At 46.4% G+C, this 11,987-nt stretch overlaps 2 protein-coding genes across 3 annotated transcripts; one reads left to right on the top strand and one right to left on the bottom strand.

The window, feature by feature from the left end:
* The first annotated feature begins 1,995 nt into the window (after positions 1 to 1,995).
* Positions 1,996 to 8,649, top strand: angel2 (angel homolog 2). The gene is made up of 9 exons (XM_079753285.1): positions 1,996 to 2,140; positions 2,689 to 3,842; positions 4,151 to 4,374; positions 4,712 to 4,781; positions 5,007 to 5,437; positions 5,709 to 5,841; positions 6,520 to 6,592; positions 6,840 to 6,970; positions 7,168 to 8,649. The coding sequence occupies exons 2-9, from the start codon at positions 2,696 to 2,698 to the stop codon at positions 7,329 to 7,331; spliced, it is 2,373 nt and encodes a 790-aa protein (XP_079609411.1). The 5' UTR covers positions 1,996 to 2,140; positions 2,689 to 2,695; the 3' UTR covers positions 7,332 to 8,649.
* A 61-nt stretch (positions 8,650 to 8,710) lies between these two features.
* Positions 8,711 to 11,873, bottom strand: cgrrf1 (cell growth regulator with ring finger domain 1). Of its 2 annotated transcripts, none has more exons than XM_079753335.1 (6): positions 11,691 to 11,873; positions 11,208 to 11,344; positions 10,816 to 10,993; positions 10,295 to 10,484; positions 9,948 to 10,055; positions 8,711 to 9,662 (listed from the first exon to the last, which is right to left on the bottom strand). In XM_079753335.1, exons 1-6 carry the CDS (start codon positions 11,792 to 11,794, stop codon positions 9,303 to 9,305), a joined length of 1,077 nt encoding a protein of 358 aa, XP_079609461.1. In that variant the 5' UTR covers positions 11,795 to 11,873; the 3' UTR covers positions 8,711 to 9,302. The 2 variants fall into 2 exon arrangements, with proteins under 2 accessions (XP_079609461.1, XP_079609462.1); XM_079753336.1 differs by having other exon boundaries at positions 10,337 to 10,484.
* Positions 11,874 to 11,987: the final 114 nt, after the last annotated feature.

Below are 11,987 nucleotides of genomic sequence, written 5' to 3'. Positions count from 1 at the left end.
AATCCATGATATATATAGATATATATTTGACATAACAGCCTAAAGATGGATGCTCTTTTGCTGAAACAGAATTTTATCCTTGAGAATATGTGATCTGAATGCATTTGACAAGTGTGTCTTTGACTGCATCTAAGGCAACTTGTGGCCCTATCATGGCACATTTCTCTCATCAGGATTCTGTCTGGTAATCCACATATTCTGCATGATATGACTGCACAATGAGAAGCTGATTGTGTGTATTTATTGAAGGGCAAACAACAACTTTACTTGTGTAAGAAAATACACAGATCAACCTCAAAAAAAGCCAGAGTGAGAGAGAGCGAGAGCGAGAGAGAGAGCACAACGAAGAAGGGTTAAAAATAATACAAGTAAAGCACGCATGCAGCAATCTTTACCCTACAGGCATCTTAGAGGTCAGAGGTCGGTATATCGGGGGGTGGACAGTTGCTACCCTAAGAGCAACTGAACAACAACAACCGTGACTTCCTCCCAGTTACATGGAGAAAAACAGTTTCTTGTTGAGTTTCCACCCCAAAACAAAGTGCATCTTTATTTATGTGTCTTCTTTTGAGGCTGGGGAGATAAAACCTAACGCACCTTAAGTTGTACAATACCTGGGAAACCTTTCGAAAAAAGTATAATTACAAGTCGATAAATTACAGGTCATGTAATGGGATGTCTTTCTTCGTATTTGTTCTGTAAAAAACCTCAGAAGAGACGGGATGATTGATGCACACCACCGTCACGTGAAGAAGGGAAAAAAAAAAATTACGAAACATATCCTATTTCAAAATCTGAACTCTTTCTGAAGGACGGCCACCACTTTGTGCGGTTGACCGGAGGCCTGTGGGCGCAGCGTTCAGGAGTGTCCCCAGGTTGTGGTTATGGTGGAGAGGCAAACGCAGACTTTTGTGACCCATTTTGATATCCTGGTGGAGCTTTCTTGAATAAAGATTTTGTAATGGCTGATTCGATCTGTCCTAATGGCCTGTGAACTGCAAATACACAAACAGCCACCACATTGTATAGAAGGATGTTGTACAACTACAGTTTACAGAAGTAAAGTGGAATATTTTGTCCACTTTCCTATTTTAATTATTGTTGTTTTACAACAATAGTCAAACCAAAAGTGCCGTTATAATAATAGTAATATACTATTATAACAAAACAAAAAACATTGTATATAATTATTATTTTTATATACTTAAGCTATAACTTCCAAAAATGGTATAGTGAAGAAACAAAGATGAACAGTAACGCTGAATCTGCATTTAAGTACTTGCATCCCACCAAAGAGAATGAGAGCTGCTGACGGGAGGGGGAGAAAAAGATAGAGGGAGAGAGAGAGAGAGAGAGAGAGAGAGAGAGAGAGAGAGAGAGAGAGAGAGAGCGAGGTAGAGGCAAGGAGAGAGAGATAGAGGGAGAGAGAACACCATGTTCACGAATTAGCGTTCCCATTTCCTTGCCAGACACAAAGTATCTTAATACCATCTAAGTCTTGGACGTTGGCTACTCTGTGAATGATTATGGTTATATTGGCCTCCCTCACATCAATGGAATATCGGATGTTGCGGACACGACTGTAACGTGTCATATTACAAAACATTTCGCCGGCTATCGAGAGCGAGAATCGCGTACAGGTACGTACAATAATGACCTTCTATTACGTTGTTTAACAATGTGTTCTTGCTATTGTCAAGGTCACACATATAACATGGTAAGATTTTGTCGTTATTTTCAGTTTAGACGGATTGGCCGATAATTTAAAAAATAATTTTGCCAGGCTCTTGTAAAGATAGAAGACGAGAACGTTACGTGACCGGCCGGAACGTTTATTCGCCCACACTCAACGGATGTAGTTCTCACTCGAGCCATGTGCATGATATGTTGCAATGCGTAAAATAAAACGAACTACAATCCCATAAGCTCTCTGCGACGCCTGGTTTTTACGTTGTATGCATACTACGTATTATTTTGAGGACCAGAAATGCACAGTGTTGCTGTGGTCCTTTCTGATCGTCGATCGTGGTCTTAAAATCCTTGCTGATAGAGTCATGTTGTTAACCTTGGTGTAAGGATATTTGGGTTTTATTCGTGTTTACCTGGACGTGAAACATGAGTCCATCGTCGCTTATAGGAAGTAAGTAACGTCCACATTATGGTAACATACTAAAAGTGATCTACATTGGGTCACGTTAGACTAGAATTCTCCTTTACTGTCAAATTGATTGCTAAGTTTGGCCTGTTAAACACGCCTATAAACCCAAACGTTTGCTCAAACCAAATCAACATGTTTGTTTTATGGGGATAAAATCAGATGCCCCATTGTTCAATACCAATCAACGAGAGTTACGTTAGATGATCGATAAATTAACTAACTGTTAATTTTATCCATTCTGTGGGAAGATAGATTATCCGAATTATTTTGACAATCCCTTTTTGTCGCTACACTAACCCCTTGTTTTGAATTGTTAATGCACGGTTCGACGGTGCTGGATAGACGCCTGATGGCACTTATTAGGTTCGCTCACTAAAACGTCAGTTTATGATAAAAAAAGGCCTAGAGGATTACGATTTAAAAGTGCATTTAAGTATGGGACCTGTTCAGAGAGTTGAGAATGAATTCTACTCGTTATCCATTCCATGTTTCCTTCCTTGTCGTCACTTTGTTATTCTCCATCACTCCAGGTAACTCATGTCCCTGCTCCTGCTGAGGTCCCTGGGCTCCTCCTACCTCTCTCAGTGCCCCGCCCTCCTCCTCCGGCCTCCTGGCTTCAGGAGGGACTGCTTCTCCTCCCTTCCCCGCCGTGCTCCTCACCCATGCTGGTCGGCGTCGGGACGTCCTCCTTCCCGGCATCTCCTTCTCCTCTCCCCCACCTCCAGCTCTGCACGCCTCCTCTGTTTTCACCACCAGAGCAATCCTCCAGGGACCTCCTCACACGGCTTCTCCACCCTTGGTTGCTGTTTAACGTCCCCCTTGGTCTTCTCCAGTTCTTCCTGTTCCGGAGGCGGTCTCCTCATGGAGCGGTCTAACAGGGACCGGCCACCCCCGTACAAGCGCTGGAAGAGTACCGGGGACAACAAGGGGGAGCGGGAGGGACGCGCCGATGTCAGAGCAGCAGAGGGATCGGGGGGTAAGGCCAGCGACACGAGGCCCGGGAAGGAGCGCAGCAGTCGGGATCGGGAGTCCGGCGCCCCTCGCTCCAAGTCCTGGAGCTTCGACCAGAGTGGCGAACGCAGGAGATCGGAAAACCATAAGAAAAGTAAACGTAGAGACGAGGGCAAAGGGAACGGCAATAACAAGAAGCTGCATTGGGAAGGCGGAGTGGTGCAAGGGCAGGGGAGGGACAGGAAGACACACCACAGGATGGGGCACCCTCAGCCTCCACAGCCCCACGCTGTCGATGACAACCCCAACCCGTGGCTCTCGGCTGGGGCTCCTCACAGGACTCATCCCCCTCCTCCTCCTGCTGGGGCGTGGAGGAACCCGGGACCTCCACCCCCACCCGGAATGTTGAGGAACACTAGACCTGGAACTATAAGGAACGCTCAGCCTCCACCAGGGACGTTAAGGAACCCAGTACCGCCTCCATCAAGGTACCCTGCAACTGAAGGCTGGGGGAACCCCCCACCTGGAGCTGGAGCCTGGGGTAACCCCCCACCTGGATCTGGAGCCTGGAGTAACCCTCCACCTGGAGCTGGAGCCTGGGGGAACCCTCCAACTGCAACCTTGAAGAACCCTACTTCACCTGGAACCTTCGGAAACCCTGAAGACTTCCCCCCTCTCCCGGGGTCCGGACCCCCTCCTCAGAGAACCCAGAGCCAGGGAACAGCCGCTCAGCGTAAGTGGAGTACCATGAAACTACACTTCAACTACACGTTTTAAAAGTGTCACTTTAAGTCTGATGTCAAAACCAGACACGGCTTTGTCGACAGAATGCGGTTTTAGGAGGAGGTGTTACTTTTCCTATTTGCTACCTGTGTAATCAGCGAGCGACTAACAATGAATTGAGAACCATGTAGTAAAAGTTCTGGGCTCAGATTAAAGTGTTAAGGTTACACATGGATAGATAGCCAACATTTGCTTCCTAGGAGGCTGACACTTCGCTTGTAGCTGATCATTATCATGAGCCGTCCGTTCCTCTCCCAGCATTGCAGAGACAGTGGGAGGACTATCGAGACAGCAGTACCGACCTCCAGCCTACGGGGGGTGGCGGTGATGCCTTTGACTTCTCAGTCATGTCCTACAACATCCTGTCCCAGGACCTGCTGCATGAAAACGCCTACCTGTACCGCCATTGTGACCCCGGCGTTCTGGCCTGGGACTTCAGGCTGCCCAACCTGCTGAAGGAGATCCGGCAGTACGACGCAGACGTGAGTCAGTCCTATTTGTTGTCTATATTAACTTGCACTATCTGACCACCAGGTGTGCTGTAGATCAGCCATCACATTTGTGATGTCACAAATACCTCTTGCACAAAAATATACCATCAACTCTCTTTTATCTGATGCTTCAAGATAAATGACAGCGAGAAGCAGGTAGGGGTTAGAGGGCATCTTGCTCTCGCATGCCTACAGGTGGGGATCGAACCCAGATCCTTTCAGCCAAATGCCCTAGCCATTTACCGCCAATGCCTAGCCACTATACCTCTAAAGCTAAACCTATATTTATGTGTTTTTTTCTGTCCCTGTTTCCTCCTGTGTGGTGCAGGTCCTTTGTCTACAGGAGGTCCAACAGGACCACTACGAGACCCAGATTCAGCCTGCCCTAGAGGCACTAGGTGCTGTAGTTTGGTTGATGGATTATGCTTTTGGTATTTCCAGTGTATTGCATAAACATTCCCATTCATAGTCACAGCATATATCAGTGTGTATGTTTCCTGCCAGTGTGTTTTATAACGTGCATTCATATTTACACTACCAGTGTGTGTCATAAGGAGGGCTGTATCCTACCTGTGGAGGTGTGTTATATACATTCACTACATGATATCCCTCTCTTTCTCCAGGCTACCAGTGTGTGTATAAGAAGCGCACGGGGAAGAAGCCAGAGGGCTGTGCTATCATGTTCAAGAGTTCCCGCCTCTCGCTGGTCTCCTCCCACCCCCTGGAGTACTTCCGCCCCGGCGACGCCCTCCTGGACCGCGACAACGTGGGATTGGTCCTCCTGCTGAGGCCCGCCGACGCCGGCGGCCAACCGGATCCCTCGGACTTCTTCTGCGTGGCGAACACTCACCTCCTCTACAACCCCCGTCGCGGCGACATCAAGCTGGCCCAGCTGGCCATCCTATTGGCCGAGATCGCCCGGCTGTCCAACCTCCCGGACGGCTCGTCCAATCCGGCGGTGGTGTGCGGGGACTTTAACTCGGTCCCCTGGAGCCCGCTGTACTGCTTGCTGACGCAGGGCTCTCTTGAGTTCCAGGGCCTGCCCATAGGAATGGTAAGGGCCCAACACACACCCATATACATGTGCCCACTACAACACACGCGCAGACACTCTCACACACTAAGCACCTATCACCTGTATAGAAACGCATATACATTACCTAATGACGTGTGTGTTTCTGTGTGTCATTTATTCTCATGTACTGTGTGATAATATAGGAATGTACTGTGAATGTATGAACTCAAATCTAACAATGAAGTGATGGATATACAGTATGTGTGTATCACTAATCCAGCACTGCTATAATAACTGTGTTTGTGTGTAGGTATCAGGTCAGGAGGATGGGCGGGGACAGCGTGTCCTTACCGCCCCCATCTGGTCCGAGAGTCTGGGCATCAACCAGGACTGTTGCTATGTCAACCAGCCTGCCAGCCTGCCCCCATCCACCATCCCCACAGGTACATGTCAGCTCCTTGAGCATGATGTTGATAGCTTAGTCTAGAGTAGGTTAGTCTAGCGAAGGCCAGTTATGCCAAGTCGAGTGGACTTACTCTACTATAAAGTCTCTGTGTGTAATGTACATTTAGTTAAACAACAATATATTAAAGAACATTAACCTTGTTTAGAGCAAGGAGAGATGTATCGCACCAGGTTTTAGCATATTGCTACTTTCCACCTGCAGTCCCAAATAATGGCATTCATAATAATGGCATTCATAATAATGGCATTCATCTGACAATGACAGGCTGGCAAAATTAAATACTTGATGGGTGTGTCAGTTTGGCAGTGTAGCTGGCAATATTAATCGGCAGTTAAACCTGTCTGTTGTGTTATAACAACAAACACAGCATGTTATTCGCCACGTATGCGTATGGAAAGAATTAAGGTAGCATCAATATTAAAAGATGGCTTGCAACGCTGTTCCCTTGTTTTCTCGTGGTACTTGGTACCAAAGACTTCACACGTTGAAGCCTGTGTTAATCTGGATTTTGGTGGCAGAGATCTTGTCGTATCAAATAAGAATACTGTCTAGTACAGTACAAAAAAGCACAGCACACATAAAATAAGTTTCCTTTCCGGTCCACTGAGTGGTCTGTGTGTGTTGTGTTTTAATGTGTTGTGTGTTGTTTTCCCAGAGGATGAAGGGGCCATCCCTGCTCTAACTGGGCAACAGCTCGCGGCCAAAGCCCCCCTCGCCCCTTACAGCAGGTAAAAACTAGGTAGTCTGTCGCTGTCTCTCTTTCTTTCTGTCTCTGTCTATCTCCTTGTCTTCTTTCTTTCTGTCTTACTGTCTCTTTCTCTTTGTCCGTCTCTCTCTCTTTGTCTTCGTCTGCCTGTGTCCCTCCCTTTCTCTTTCTCTGTCTGTCTCTCTCTCTGTGTTTCATTGTATCTAATGGAAGGTCTGTGTGGATGTGTACCTGGTGTGTGTGTGTATTTGTATTGAATGCGTGTGTAGGACCAGGCTGAGGCACAGTGTAGGCCTCAAGTCCTCCTACTCCCACCTCCTGATGCCTGATGGGAGAGCAGAGATCACCACCTGTCACTCACGCACCGCCATGACAGTGGACTACATCCTCTACACGCCAGGTACACACGCGCGCACGCTCATATTCAAAAACACACCAGCACACCAGGTCGACGTTCACATAGACATATCTAATTCAATTACAAACCCATGTACACATGCATAGATACGATTATTTATTCACAATCTTTCCTTTAAGTCTTCTCTCTTCATCATCCTCACCCCTCTTCCTGCTTTGTGTTTATCTTGCCTTCTCAAGACCCCACGACTTTATCTGCACTTCCTTGTGGGCGGGGCCTGCAGTTACTGGCAAGGCTGTCATTGGTCGGCCAGTCGGAGTTAAAGGCCGTCAACGGTCTGCCCAACCAGCATCACTCCTCCGACCACCTGCCCATACTGGCACACTTCCGTCTTCGCCGATGACCCCTGACCCCCGTTCCGCATTGAGTTACAGCAACTGTTGTGGACTAACGGCTACTTCCTGGTTTCAGGATATGTGACGACTCCACAGGTTGGGGGATTTAGATGTCAAAACTGCATCTTCAGGAGCCTGAAACTTGAACTATTGGATGAGACTTTTAAACACACATGGACGGACAAACAACTCAAAGCTCACATTTAATATATTTAATTATTCTACATTTTAGAATAACAATACAGAGACCCTGCACTTTTCCTATAAAAGAGGACATCTTTATAGCTGCTAGCTTTGGGTTCTTGGTATTGAGATCACTATTGGAAGTTTCCTTCCTGACAAACTAGTTTGCAAAATCTTCAGGCTTGGTTCCAGGTTCCTGCCTTGGTGCCTCTAAAAGAAGTGGCAGGTCTGGTTTCCAACCAGCACCCCATCACATTCATTTGATAACCTGCAATTAGTGTTATTTAGGAGCTTTGTATTGAGTCGAGATTGCTTTCACGTAACGAACAAGCCAAATCAGCAGTACTGATTAGAGTTGATTTAAGGATCGGAAGAAGAATTAGTTTAATGGTGGCAAAGTTTTAGCTTATCTTTTTCGATTTAATGTACTGCTATTGAGTTAATAGCACACATGTCCTCACAAGGCATACTTGAAATCCACTTCTGTTAGTCCCCACAGTACCTCACAAGATCAGCACCAGACTAAATGGTGCCGTCAAGGACTGGCTCTGTTTTTCCAGCGTCTGCTTGAAATTAATCAGTCTAACTGTCATTGACTTCATTCTTTTATTTTCAAACATGAAGGGATTATTATTTATATTTTAATGGACTTACAGTTCCAATTCTATAAGTGAGACTGCAGCTTGACTCGACCGTTGAAGTCAACCTTTTGATTTATGACCTCTGCTGAACCTTTTTGTGTTGCTATGGATACTGTTTTCATAATTTGGGCGGTAGAACCAGACCGGGATTGATCCTCTCGGATTCTCAAGGACGAATGCCAGGGTCACCTAACCTTTGACCTCCAGACAGGACAGACCAATGTTGTCGTAGGGACAGCTCCTGGTCGAATCTACACGACAGACACTGGACACAGACAACATGTCGGTATGTGCACTGGCCACAGCCCATCCTGCTGAGGTACACGTTATCATGGTGCGTCTCTCTGTCTCACTACCTGAATTCTGTTCGAGACCACTGTTATATACCAGACCGCATTTCAAAACAAACTTTTTTAAATGGGTGCCAAATGGGTAAATATCACAAGATTGTTTTTCTAGTTGACTTTTTAAATGTTAGACATTATTTTGCAGTTGAATTAAAAAGCTTACTCAACAAGATAGAGGGATATGTTTTTATATGATGTTTATTGATAACCTATGAATGTAATATCTCTTATGCAGTGAATGGCTGAAAAGGTTTTAATAACCATTTATTTTGTAGTTTTTTTTCTGGGGTATAAGATGTCTTTCCCTTTCCTGGACTTAAAGCTAAAGCATTATAAATATCACATTGATCAAATTTCAGTAATCAAAATCTAGACCAGGGGGTTTCGATCAACCTAATTTCAGTAATGTGCAGCAGGTTCCATAAAACTGCATTCCTATTTCAGAATAAGCATATTTACACCATAGGCAATGCAATCGTTGTACACACTGAAATCAACAGACTGGGTTAGAACTTTAAGAACACAATATTTTCAACAATTTTAACGGTCAACCACCACAGTACTTTAAACCATGCTGAACGAATACAAAAGCAGTAGTGAGGTAAAACAGCATCCAAAAGTGCAGACAAATACGACGATAAATTATTTCACTCTGAAATATAATACAAGATCTTGTATATTTGGTATACAACTAAAATCAGAAGCTGAAGTAACTTCAACGTAAAACCACCTTCATGTGAGATAACCAGGACCTTCCGGGTTAATAAATTAATATCTTCAGTCAGCAGTCATATCAGGGCTCGTATCGTCAGTGCGTCTGCGTGGCGGCGGGTTCCTGCGACAGGGCAAAGGACTCCATGACGAACGCGCGGCAGATGGGACAGTGTTGGAAGCGCGACACGCAGGCGTCGCACACGCACGCGTGTCGGCACGGCAGCAGCACGCGGTTGATGGCGCCGTTTTGGCACACCACACAGTCTCTGCCCTTCCCCTCGCGCCACTCCTCTTCCTCCTCCTCGTCGACGTCGTTGTCGTCGACTGCCGCGGGGGATGGTTCGCCGTCGATCGACGCCGCTGTGGCCAGTGGTGTCGCCTGGAGTGGGACCCTCTGGTCGGGGTCCAGGGGCCCAGTTGAGGGTCCGGCTCCTTCCCCCGACATGAAGAGGGGCTAGGATAGGAGTGGATGGTATTAAACTGAGGAAACGGCACCCTCTGGTGGAACCAATGTCACTGCATCAGTTTTTTGGGTTGAATTACAGAATGGAGAAGCTGTTTCCATGAGTTTTAAAGAGGAATAGCATCACCTCTGGTGATCCCATGGGACTGCATGGGTATTTGTGATTGGTTTTATTCATGTTGGATTACAGGTCATAGAAAATAGAATTGTGGCAACTTGTGTCAAGTCCTGATGGTCAATGCAATTGATGTACATTTCTGTGATGCTACAACTTGCCTTTAACTCGTACATGTTCCCTTGAGTGGTCAGGAGGTACTGGAAGAGGGTCCGCGTGGAAAGACCGTACGACTTATCGGGGACGTGAATCACGGTGACGCTAGACACCTAAAAAGACGAACGAAAGGAAAATACGTGTATTGAACAGGTGGATTGTGCAACTTCAAGGAACCTGTGGTACAGAAAGATACTGAATGAATATGAAACATACAAATTTAATCCCTGCCTATGTTAGTGAATGAATGACCTTTGCACTCTGAGTGACCTTTGCGTTTGCAGGTTTCCATATCAATACATTCCTCTTGCCTTACAGTTCAACCCTCAGTTAAAATGTGGTCCAAACAAACCCTACTGTGATGTTCTGTTGTGGGGTCGCCCCCGGTACCCACTATGTTGTAGGCCTCCCTGGCGTCAGGCTCCGCCAGTGTCAGCACCGCCACCAGCGGGTAGCGTTCCCGGGGCAACAGGCCGAAGTCTTGGACTCCCAGTTCGGCGGGCATCTGTGTGTGGCGCTCCTCCGTGTGGTCGCCGTCGACTCTGCGGCGTGGGGTTAAAGAACGCCAACATGGAGGACCAGCATGGAGGGCAGTGTCTGACCGGAATAAAGACCATTTGTCCAACTAAGAATATCTATTTCTGGTGTAAGATGATTATTATAATGTGGGAGGAAATATATTTGTCATGTTTGTTTGTGATTTAGCTGAAAAAAGACTTGCCTATTTCTCTAGGATGCCTACAGGTGGTCTGGTGACATTGGGGTTCAAACTATTACATACAGCCTATGGATAAAAGCCTGCCTGAACACTAAATGTCAACCTCTTCACCCCTGTGTATGGGTTCATGGCATTTAGGGTGTTTGTCAAGATACTGGAAGGTCTGGCAGTGGTGGTACTGGAAGTGGAGGGCCTCCTCGAAGAGCCGGGGGATGCTGAGCCTGGGGCCGTTTTGGTGGGACTGCAGCGCCCCCTGTAGGGCGTTCACCCCGCAGCCCCAGAAGCAGCTCAGCACGCAGGGCTCCAGGCAGCGAGGCCGCACTGCGACCCCTTCTGGAGGACGGAGGTAACGCATACACTATCAATATAAACATCGGTTGAAGCTTTTATTACTGCAGATGTAAGTGGCGCAGTTTCTATTAATCTTTCCCCGTACCAGGAAAAAAGTTGTTATAGAGAATCATATTATTGATGATCAAATGTCTCAAGAGGTTCAAGAGGACAACAATAGCAGATAATGCTGATCAAAACAATCAAGTCTCCCTACCACTGACAGATGACGGGCCTGACCCCAATTCCAAAGCGAAAGGGTTGGTCACTTGGACCATTTTCTTTTCTGGGGTCGGCAGAGTTGACTCCGTCTCATCGGTGCTTCGCAGGATGACCGGTACGTCAAACCCAAACCTGTTGGATAAGGGGGACATAGGTCTTTATTCGGAGTAAATTTGATACGTGCCTAATAATATATAGAGTAAACAGGGTTGGAGAAAATTGTTTACTATTATTTGCCATAGTTGAATGGTAAACGAGTTAAACATGGTTGAATAATGATCACATTCGTTTCTTAATGTGTATATGACGAAGCGACATTGTTGAATTGTGCGCCATCCTCCTCGACTTTGTAGTCATCATAAAAGCAATAAAACAGTGCGATTAGCAGCAACATTAATTTACTTTAACTTGTATCGAGTTCTCTTGATCATCGCATTGCAGCCCTTTCAGCAAGAAACGTACACAAGAGGTGACTTACCAGCCCAGCACCATAGCGGCCGTAACCACGAAGCACAACGAGATGACACTAATGTAGAAGGTGGGCGAGTATTCGTACAACGTTACTAGAAACACAGCAGCCATTTTCTCGTTAATTTAGCTACGGATTAATCCGATTTAGTGCTGAAATACGGATCAACAACATCCAGGACGTCCATGACAGTTGACAACATCCACCCACGGTAGCCCGCAGGTCCAAATCAGGCGCAAACGCGAAGCTGAGCATTTGGGAGGAGCACTTAACGTTACCTACTAGCTGCCATTGATTTCAGCACTA

This window comes from Pollachius pollachius (assembly GCF_949987615.1).
Source record: "Pollachius pollachius genome assembly, chromosome: 16".
NCBI classification, from domain to species: Eukaryota; Metazoa; Chordata; class Actinopteri; order Gadiformes; family Gadidae; genus Pollachius; species Pollachius pollachius.
This window is presented reverse-complemented; position numbering and strand designations above follow the sequence as displayed.

Excerpts from the sequence above, each read along its gene's own strand:
- cgrrf1 (XM_079753335.1), bottom strand. The coding sequence starts at position 11,794 with ATGGCTGCTGTGTTTCTAGTAACGTTGTACGAATACTCGCCCACCTTC. Across the intron at positions 10,994-11,207 it reads AGGCCCGTCATCTGTCAGTG|AAGGGGTCGCAGTGCGGCCT; the intron begins GTAGGGAGACTT and ends TCCGTCCTCCAG. Across the intron at positions 10,056-10,294 it reads CAACAGAACATCACAGTAGG|GTGTCTAGCGTCACCGTGAT; the intron begins GTTTGTTTGGAC and ends TCGTCTTTTTAG.
- angel2 (XM_079753285.1), top strand. The coding sequence starts at position 2,696 with ATGTCCCTGCTCCTGCTGAGGTCCCTGGGCTCCTCCTACCTCTCTCAG. Across the intron at positions 4,375-4,711 it reads TCCGGCAGTACGACGCAGAC|GTCCTTTGTCTACAGGAGGT; the intron begins GTGAGTCAGTCC and ends TGTGTGGTGCAG. Across the intron at positions 6,971-7,167 it reads CTACATCCTCTACACGCCAG|ACCCCACGACTTTATCTGCA; the intron begins GTACACACGCGC and ends TGCCTTCTCAAG.